The 9,786-nt window shown below is 40.7% G+C and overlaps 1 protein-coding gene across 4 annotated transcripts; it reads left to right on the top strand.

The window, feature by feature from the left end:
* Positions 1 to 1,291: 1,291 nt before the first annotated feature.
* On the top strand, positions 1,292 to 8,082 carry LOC119287355 (U2 small nuclear ribonucleoprotein A'-like). Of its 4 annotated transcripts, XM_037566892.1 has the most exons (12): positions 1,294 to 1,417; positions 1,539 to 1,579; positions 2,786 to 2,915; positions 3,023 to 3,228; positions 4,236 to 4,403; positions 4,712 to 4,879; positions 5,474 to 5,530; positions 5,939 to 6,106; positions 6,605 to 6,775; positions 6,953 to 7,016; positions 7,102 to 7,206; positions 7,300 to 8,082. In XM_037566892.1, exons 1-12 carry the CDS (start codon positions 1,336 to 1,338, stop codon positions 7,311 to 7,313), a joined length of 1,374 nt encoding a protein of 457 aa, XP_037422789.1. In that variant the 5' UTR covers positions 1,294 to 1,335; the 3' UTR covers positions 7,314 to 8,082. The 4 variants fall into 4 exon arrangements, with proteins under 4 accessions (XP_037422791.1, XP_037422789.1, XP_037422790.1 ...); XM_037566894.1 differs by lacking the exon at positions 4,712 to 4,879 and having other exon boundaries at positions 1,292 to 1,417; XM_037566893.1 differs by lacking the exon at positions 6,953 to 7,016.
* The last annotated feature ends 1,704 nt before the right edge of the window (positions 8,083 to 9,786 follow it).

Below are 9,786 nucleotides of genomic sequence, written 5' to 3'. Positions count from 1 at the left end.
TTAGCAGAGACGTGCGTTGCACGTGCAAGCTTACTAGTTGAAAGAAGGGATCAGAAAGCGTACTAAAAAAGTTTGCTTTTTTATGAATACTTGTATGTGTTATATACTGATAAAATCCTTTGAAAATATAATTATTTGTAAGCTAAATAAAAAGACAAAATCTTGGCCCAGGAATAAAAACAATGGCCCATTTTATACACATATTTGTCTTTTTTGCATGGCACGTATGCAAATATATTGTTATAAAATTTTGAACATATGTAGTCTACATGTATATGTGTATGTACATTTTTTTGATTTTTTTTCAGAATCTTTTGATTTTTATTAGATGCAGATAGGTGTGGTATTTGAGAAACATGGAGCCTGTCCTCCATATATACCCTTTTTCGGAGAAGGATGGTGTTTTTTTGGACCAACTAACGAAGGAGTACTCCTTCGGAAGCCCCCGCAAGGGCCACCACGTGTCGTGCTCTGGACGCTCTCTCTTATTTATTTTTCCCACGCGTTTTCAGCTCTTTAGATGTTATTTTTTATTTTATTTTTCTGGCTTTTCACTGGTCTTTCTTAGCTTTTGGACAAAAAAATAAAAAAAATTGAATGATTTTTTTCTTTTGCTTCCGCGAGAGGCATGAATTTGCTTTCGCGAAAGGCACGGATTTGCTTTCACGAATGGCACGGCCACGCTTCTCAAAAACGAAAAAACTTATCTTTTGTATACTTCGGCGAGAGGCACAATCGTGCCTCATTCGAAAAGGAATAAAAAAATGTGCTTTCGGTTCGGTTTTTTTGTTCATTTTTTTATGAATTACTTTTTCTCAAAACTTATCAACATGGGATCTAGTTTTGAAGATGTCGACACGAGAAATACAACGGTGAGAATGGTTTAAGATTTGGACGCACGGTTTTAAACATTACGGACCTATGAAAAAAAGAAGAAAACTCTCAGGATAAGTGACGGGAAGGTGGGAGAGACCTTTGCAAAGAATACTCTAATTAATGATTTCATGTTTCTTTTTTTGGAAGAAGGGGGAGGATGTGTATCGGGCCTCGAGTGTCGGAAGGCCGAAAACCATAGTGAGTTGGCCAGCCCAGCCAAATCCAATTCGACAGCGTGGTGTCTCCCTGCGTCCCCAGTCTCACGGCCAGGTCACCTTAAAAAAACTCTCCACGGCCAGGTTCCCTCCCAGTTTTCCACCCTTTCTTCTCTCCGTTGCCAGTCCTCTGCTTCATTTCAAACAGACAGCAGCAAGCCGCAGGCGGCAGCGAAGGGCACGCCACCGCCGCGGCGCGCCCACGCCGCAGGGCTACCGCGCCGCCAGACGCCGCGGCGGCGCCATGGCGAGGCTCAGCGCCGACCTGATTCGGCGGAGCCCCCAGTTCCTCAGCGCCATCAAGGAGCGCGTCCTCGACCTCCGAGGTTTCCCTCCCCGCGCCCCCGCCCCCTCCCCCTCCCCTTCCCTTGCTTCAGATCTAGGGTTCTCGATTTTTCTCCCCTGTCTAACCGGTTCCACTGGTCTTCTCCTCCTCTGCCGCGGCAGGCAACAAGATTGCCTTCATCGACAACCTCGGCGCCACCGAGGTGAGCTCCGCCGCACCACGGGCTCCCGTGCCGTACCTTTCCTTCCTATTCCAAGTAGCAGCTACGGCGGGTGTTCCGGGTGGATTCGTGCTGTACGAAAACTGGTGCACCCTTAGAACGGGTACGAAGAGGAACTGTCGGCGCTAGATAGCTACTGATAATGCGTTGGCTGATAACTCTGCAATTGATAACTGATATTCGGAGGGGAAATGCTGCTGCGATTGATTCGGGGCGAAACTGGTGATGTTTCGCTAGGGTTGCAAGCACTGTCGTGATAATTTGAGCATTTTGTGCAGTGTGTGCCTCCTAACAGTGGTCGTTTTGTTTTTGACTCTCTGAATAATGGGTTTTATGCACTTTATTAGTTATTTTGCAACAGCTGCATATTATACCTGTGAGGTTGGAGACCTTTCCCCCAGAAATAAAGTGCTCTCCACTGTGGAGCTGTGTGCATGTAGAAGAAATTGCTGTTAGGAGTGTTTATATACTTGGTCACGACGCCTTTAGTGCTCTGCTTATCGATTTGCTTGGCTGCAAATTGAAGTGGCACAGAGGCTGGGAGTGGTAATGCTGTGGTTGCCTTGTCAAGTTAGCAGACGTTACTGCTGGGAATATTTCTGTTGGTAATTCGATGCTGTAACATCTCTGCTGGTGGGTTCATAATCCTTACCCATGTTATAAGCAGGGGTTTTGCCTTTATCAGTGCTTGCTACGCAATGTTATGCTGGGGTTGCAAGTCGTGATATAGGTACTGTTTGAGCATTTTAGCGTAGTGTCCGCCGAACAGTGCTGATCTTGCTGTTACAGTTCAGAATAGTGGATTTTACACACTGCTATGCCAGCTTAAGGCTGGGAGGAATGAAGTATTGGACTGCATCTTGTAGTAATTTTACAAGAGGTACATATTATAATAGTGGTGAATCTGGAGACCTTTCGCCTTAAAAATAAAGTACTCTTCACTATGAGCTGTGCATACATAGTAGCTTGTTATTGTGTTACCAGCCTACTTTCTGGTACTGATTCTACTATGAGTGACACACCTCCTGGCTATTTTCTTATTAGGGATTGCTTAATATTTAAATTTTTTAGCTTGATTTGAAATTGAAATCATAGGGATTTCTTTATCTCATTTTGAATTGTTTTATAGTTCTCCAGTTCCTTCTCTAGTTGTGTTTATAACTGTCTTTGTTCCTTTTTTAATAACAGGACCAGTTTGATATGATTGATTTGTCGGACAACGAGATTGTGAGGCTCGAGAATTTCCCTTTCATGAATCGCCTTGGCACTCTGTTAATCAACAACAACAAAATAACATGTATCAATCCCAACCTTGGTGGTAAGAGGAACAATATCTTGTCTTGTTGCCATGTGCTTCTGTCACTTTCATAATCTGCTCCATAGCTTGTCTGTTTCTTCAATTCTCTTTGCTTTCGTGTCATGTAGAGTTTTTACCCAAGATGCATACTTTGGTGCTGACGAACAATCGCCTTACAAGTCTTGCGGAGATTGACCCCTTGGCCTCTCTTCCAAAGCTGCAATTTCTCAGCTTACTGGATAATACCGTAACTAAGCAACCAGATTACCGGTTATATGTGATCCACAAACTGAAGCATCTGCGTTTGCTGGACTTCAAGAAAGTGAATCAACAGGTTAGCAACCACCAAATTCTTGATAACACAATTATGTTTGATATTTGAATCATCTGTAGTCAGGCTTGATTTCTTGATTGTCATGTTGTCCAAATATACTTCTGCATAGTGCCAATGATTTTGTTCTGAATGACACCTGTTTAATTTTGCTGCAGTTTTCTCTCATTTGATAGCTAATCATAGTTTCTAAAGTCATCATCCTATGTTTGCATTTCCTTTAATGATGAAACATCATTTACCATTTGTGTGCAACTGTTTTGCATTGAACTTTGCTTGGTTCTTCATATACGGGAAACCAACAGTTTGTGAATTTTCTTTTCTAATAAACCCAGAAATCTAGTGATATAATGTCTGAACATAATATTTTACATGTATTGACGGCCCACATACACCTGCCAATATATGTTTTCATTGTCTAAGATATGAGTTAGTTCAAACAAGGTCAAAATGAATCAGCATTGCAATATTATGTGGTTTACGGATTTATGATAATGAATAAATTATGTCTGCTTTAGCCTTTAAGTCATGCTTATTTTGAGTGAAGGGGTATATTAGTTGAAAACAACACATATATGCTTATTTTAAGAAAAGAGTATCAAGTCAAGAAAATTCTTAGGACTTCTAAAAGAAAAGAGTACCTGTCATTAATTGACAGTTTATGAGTACTCTCAGCAGTTAATACTCTTTCTTATTATAATTTTCTCCAGTTCCTTTTTAATGGAACTAGGAATCGTTGATTTATAATCATGTCGCTGCTTGATTTGCTGGTTTATTTCTCACAAGTTCATTCATTTCCTTTGGAATGATTTCCAAAGTGATTTTAGACTTGAGTGCAGAAGTGCTGGCAGCAAAAGGGGGAAAGAGCAACTCTTTTAACTGAATATCTGTGAATTAGATGCATGAATGACATTGAATGTTTTACCGTTGGCATGTTTATTGGCATTATGTGGTCTTCCTGGCTTCATGTTTGTTTCTGAAATTTTGTATGAGATTTTGTGTTTCTGTAGGAGAGACCTGAAGCAGCACAAAAGTTCCACTCAAATGAGGCAGAGGAGGCGGCAAAGAAGGTTGCTGCCAAAGCTTATACTCCAGTAGTAATGGATGCTCAAGGTACCACAGAAGACCAGGGCCCTAAAGTAGTCGCTCCAACGCCTGCACAAATCACAGCTATCAAGGTACTCGACTCCCTCTTTCTATTATGTGCACAGCCTGTTAATATCATTATTGCAAGTTGAGTAGAACCCCTATTACTTGACAGTTGCATTCTGAAAAAAATATGGCCAGGTCTTTTACTGGCATGTTTGGTATGGGCTTGATATTTACTTCAAATGTTTTATTGTTACCATGATGTCCATTTTCTGCCTGGTTTCTATGTTTGAATGCCATTGAATGTTTTTTGGTTGGCATGTTCACTAGCATTATTTGCCGTGCCTGGTTTTGTGTATGTTTCTGCAATTTTGTATGAAATTTTGTGTTTCTGTAGGAGAGAGCTGAAGCGGCACAAAAGTTCCACTCAAATGAGGCAGAGGAGGCGGCAAAGAAGGTCGCTGTGAAAGCTTATACTCCAGTAGTGATGGATGCTCAAGGTACCACAAAAGATCAGGGCCCTAAAGTAGTTGCTCCAACGCCTGCACAAATCACAGCTATCAAGGTACTTGACTCCCTCTTTCTAATATGTGCACAGCCTGTTCGCCAGTGTATTTACAGAATTCATTCGTTAGTGTTGCACAATTCAGAACAGTGGGTACTAGAGCAAAGAAAAAGCGTGACTAGGCGCCAACAGAAGCACTTAACCATGGTAGGCATGCGCTTAGGTGGGATAGGCACTATCCCCCACCCTGACCCGCCTACGACCTCTTCTGGAAGAAACAGTTTTCCGATGGTGATGTCACATACATTAGTTTAGGCTATCGAGCATGTAGTTGGAGGCTTGAAGCTCACTGGAATTTTCACCGTAATACGCATGTTACCCTCTGACTCTGATTGGTAGTTCCACTCTGAAGTCTGCAGTTTTCATATGGAATTTGCAGTTATGCATTGAATTATTATTGGTCATGCATGAAGAAATTGAACTATTTCATCATTTAGGCTATGAAACTTACGAAGAGTTTCATTTCACGGAGCACATTGATGTTGTGTTGACTGCTGTTTTCGTCTGCCCTGCTCAACATGACTGCTATTTTCGTAATATGGCACTTCCAGTTTCTGCTTGGTTCTTGAGTGTTTCTACATTTTTATTTGTCAGGCACTTAAAGATGAAGAAACATGGAAGAAGTATGACTATGTTGTTGCACATCCAGAGGTAAACCTTCATTCCCTTGACTGGCTTCAGCATGCCAAGTTATTTCTGTTTATCGACTACCTTTCTTTAAACGTCTGGTTACTATTTGTTAGATTTGGCTTCATGGCCATTAGTCATTCGGTATGTATAGTTTATTTGTACACATGTGATGCTAAGGACAAAATTCTTAGAAGAGAAGGTATCTAGCGAATACTATTCAATTTGATGTGTGGACCAACACATTTTTTATTCACATACCATCTTGCCTACAAATTTGGGTGAAAGAGCAACTCTTTAACTGAATTTCTGTGAATTAGATGCATGAATGCCATTCAATGCTTTTTGGCTATCATATTTATTAGCACTATCTGGTGTCCCTGGTTTTGTGTCTGTCTCTGAAATTTTCTGTGAGATTTTATTTTCCTGTAGGAGAGAACCGAAGCAGCACAAATGTACCACTCAAAGGAGGCAGAGGAGGCGCCAAAGAAGGTTGCTGCCAAAGCTTATACTTCAGTAATGATGGATGCTCAAGGTACCACAAAAGACCAGGGCCCTAAAGTAGTTGCTCCAGCGCCTGCACAAATCACAGCTATCAAGGTACTGACTCCCTCTTTCTAATATGAGCACAGCCTGTTCATGTCATTATTGCAAGTTGAGTAGAACCCCTATTACTCCCTCCGTTCGGAATTATTCGTCCAAAAAATGAATGTATCTAGATGTATTTTAGTTGTAGATACATCCATTTTTGTGACAAGTAATTCCGAACGGAGGGAATACTTGACTGTTGCATTCAGGGAATAAAATATGGTCAGATCATTTACTGAACCCCTATTTATATGTTCTGTTCATCCCAGTTACCGAGGCATCTTTTGTTCTCAGTTACTGTATCTTAGGTCGTGTCAACAGTGTCAGTATCCTCTGTTTTCCTTTGTAATACATCTGGCTGTGAATTTCTGTTTAACAAGTTCTTTCATTTGTAGGCTGCTATCGTATACTCTCAGACACTTGATGAAGTTACAAGGCTTGAAAAGGCAACATGCTGTGTCTTTTAGCTCTGGTGCTTTGTACTGACACTCTTGTTGTCATTGTGATCAGGCATTGAGCAGTGCCCAAGTTCCTGCTGAGTACTATGTGATCACCAAGCCTGATACTAACATGGCTGAAGCATCAGAGGAAGCTCAAGCTGAGAAGATGGAGACAGATGGCCAGGAACAAGAGGATGGGGCTGATGAGCAGAAGCGAAACGATGAAGGCACAATTCAAGAGGTACTGTATGGATGCCTTTCATTCCATATGCTCCAGTCGCAGGCGTTCCGTTTATGTCATTAATTGTCCTGATTAATTGATGTTTTGCAGAAGTATGGCTTTGATATTTAGCTTATTCATGTTCACCTCGGTTGCTTAAATTTATTATTGACCTGCATATTTTTATGACACTTCTAGGAAATTTTTGGGGCTGATCTAGATGGCATGTATGATATCTTAAACGACAACATAGAACTTTACAGTACGGTTCTTTTATCTTAACTTTGGTTGTTATTAAAATGTTGTTAATATGTTCACAACACTTGCTACTGCAAACACTTTTGTAGCACACAAGTATTTTGTGCGAGATCCATTCAATTTCATGTTCAGTAGGCGCAAAAGGCCTTTTCTTGGTAAGCATGTTCTGCCGCCGCCCCGGAGGCAGGAACCAGGTATGCCCTAGACACTAACCATGCTATCATGTAATCATTTTATTTTACTGCACAAAATCATATGTGATGCCATATCTCACGGCCACCGTGCAGGACGACCGCCGTAGCTCACAGCCATCGCACCAACAGCAGTGCTACCAATATAACAATGCTAGCTAAACCAACCCCACTAGTTCAACTCATCTGGGCCAACAAACGCTGCCACCCTCACATCGAAAGACTGGTGTCTGGCATGTTGAACCATGACTTTGCCACATAGAGCCCTCTCTACATCGCATTCCTTTGTCACCACCCAGCTTCTTGCCTAGACCACTTGCCACATACAGCCGTCCGTACAACCTATGCAGACTCTTGCGATCTCGCACCATCAAGGACTTAACCAACATGAACAAATAAGACACCATGTCAGATCCCCTGTTCACCACTAGCTCACTAATGCCTTAGCTACCTTCCAGTCTCATTTGCCTCTTCTGACTGTCCCATGCTCGCTGCTGCATGCGCTGCCTGACATGCTCAATCCCCCATCCGGCGCGCTAGGTCGTGGACTAGCTCATGTGCCCTTTAGAATCAGCATCACACCTTTATTGGTGGCGCAATGAGCGAGTACAACTGCGCTCACGGTATTTGCTTCAGTTTCTACAATGTGGAAAAGTGAATTGTGACGCATCCTGAATTAAAGTGCCCGCTGTCGTATGGCAGTGAGGCTACATGCAAGTTGGGAGAAGCTAGAATTTCTATGGTGTAACTCCTAATGAGTACATGTAATTGTGTTGTAAAAATTTAAACAGTTTTAAGCATATTCTATTTTTACTCATTAACCGACATGGTGATGTGGCTGTAATATGATATTGTTATTGACATTACACAATTGTAATAAATCAGTCCAATATTTTTACTTATTATACTTTGCACTATTTTTTTTTCATATTTTGTGTGCTATACGCAAATATGCAATTGTCTATAATCTCTCCACTTGGATTTATAATCCATATCCTTAGGTGCAAGTATAATAAGGTGTTTTTAACTATGTGAAAGAGAAAGACATGAAAAAAATAAGAAGAGTGAAATCTTATGCAAAACCATAGCTCTAACGCCGTGCTTCTAAGCAAATGAAATGAATGTGAGGAAAGAGACAAAATACTAGTCTTTTAGCCGAGCTTGTAGCCTATCTTGTTACTCTGCTAGATGATAGCTCCATTTTAATTTACAATCCATGTCTCTACAAAATGGAGAAATTCGGATGTACTTGCATCTGCAAATCTTGGTATTGCGGGCCAATGCATCGTAATTGCTACCAGTAAAAGGCATACATACATGTGATTGGAAAACGAGGCATGCAGAGAGCCATTCCATTACTTTGCATGCGCTGGACCCCATGAAACATGTCTTGGCCGAAGAAGCATGCCACAGCTATCACCGTATAGTCACAGAGTCAAATTAGATATTCTAGTATTTGATCTCTTTGATCTATAACTATGTGTTCTGCTAATTAATTCTACTTATTTTTCACATTTATAATATATTATTTTATGTTTACTCTTTTTTTATCTTGAACTACTATATTGTTACATGCATTATTTCAGTTGATGTTTGCTTTATGTTAATTCTGTCTACCTAATTTTATACGTACTTCTATATAAACTCCTATGTGATTTCATTTTCTAGATAATGCTCTATGTGTTGTTTTAATTGATATCAGTTTTTGCTCACTGTTTATATTTAATTTTACACATTTGTAACATATTATCATATTTTTCTATATTTTATTCTGAATGCACTCTAGATATATACTGATGTATCATTCCATATTTTATTTTATTGATATTCATTTTGTACTCAATTTTTCTGTCTTTTTTATAACGGCACACACCACACACACACACACACACACACAAGTTCCAAGACTTGTTTCGGTGTTTTTGGCGAAACAAATGAAAATCACATGACATGCCTGTATGAGCGTTGGAATTCGAACACCCAAGGTTAGAGTATGCCATAATAAATCGATGGACCACCGAATGGTGTTTTTTCCTCTTCTCTTTTGATTCTCAATGGATTCGTAGTAAGTATTGACTGGCTTAAGTAATATACAGGAGATTGTGCTTATCACGCGACGCTTGGCCTTATGGAGTGTGCCTTTAAGGTAATGTACGCCAAGCGTCCAGCCGGACAGACTCGTGACTTCAACATTAGATTATCACACAAGCATTTGAAGCAGATGGTGCTCGAGTATATCAAATCCAAAGAAGGCAATGGATTTAATCCTAGGGATCTGCTTGTCGTCTGTCTTCGAATGGCGATGCGTCACGGTGTGGTCAACGAGGATGACTACAATGCCGGGCGTGTAACACAGGTAAGATACAAATATCATGTGGTATAAGTGTTAGTAGTTTTTCACAAGATGTGAATAGTATTAATCACGGACGTGAACTGCTTTGTAGGCTATTAGCTATTGGATTCTCTCTTACACGGAGCTCTCAGCCGATCAGATACAGGACATCCCTACTATGTTGCAGGATGAGACAAAGATGGTGCTTACAAGCTTTAGAGTTACACCTAGATACGAGACTCTCCTACCTC

Source organism: Triticum dicoccoides, chromosome 4A (genome assembly GCF_002162155.2).
Source record: "Triticum dicoccoides isolate Atlit2015 ecotype Zavitan chromosome 4A, WEW_v2.0, whole genome shotgun sequence".
Classification (NCBI taxonomy): Eukaryota; Viridiplantae; Streptophyta; class Magnoliopsida; order Poales; family Poaceae; genus Triticum; species Triticum dicoccoides.
The sequence above is the reverse complement of the archived record's forward strand: the minus strand, read 5'-3'. Positions and strand labels throughout refer to the sequence as shown.

Coding starts and splice junctions, on each gene's coding strand:
- LOC119287355 (XM_037566892.1), top strand. CDS start 1,336: ATGGCGAGGCTCAGCGCCGACCTGATTCGGCGGAGCCCCCAGTTCCTC. Junction 1,580..2,785: donor ACAACCTCGGCGCCACCGAG/GTGAGCTCCGCC, acceptor TTTTAATAACAG/GACCAGTTTGATATGATTGA. Junction 6,107..6,604: donor CACAAATCACAGCTATCAAG/GTACTGACTCCC, acceptor CATTGTGATCAG/GCATTGAGCAGTGCCCAAGT.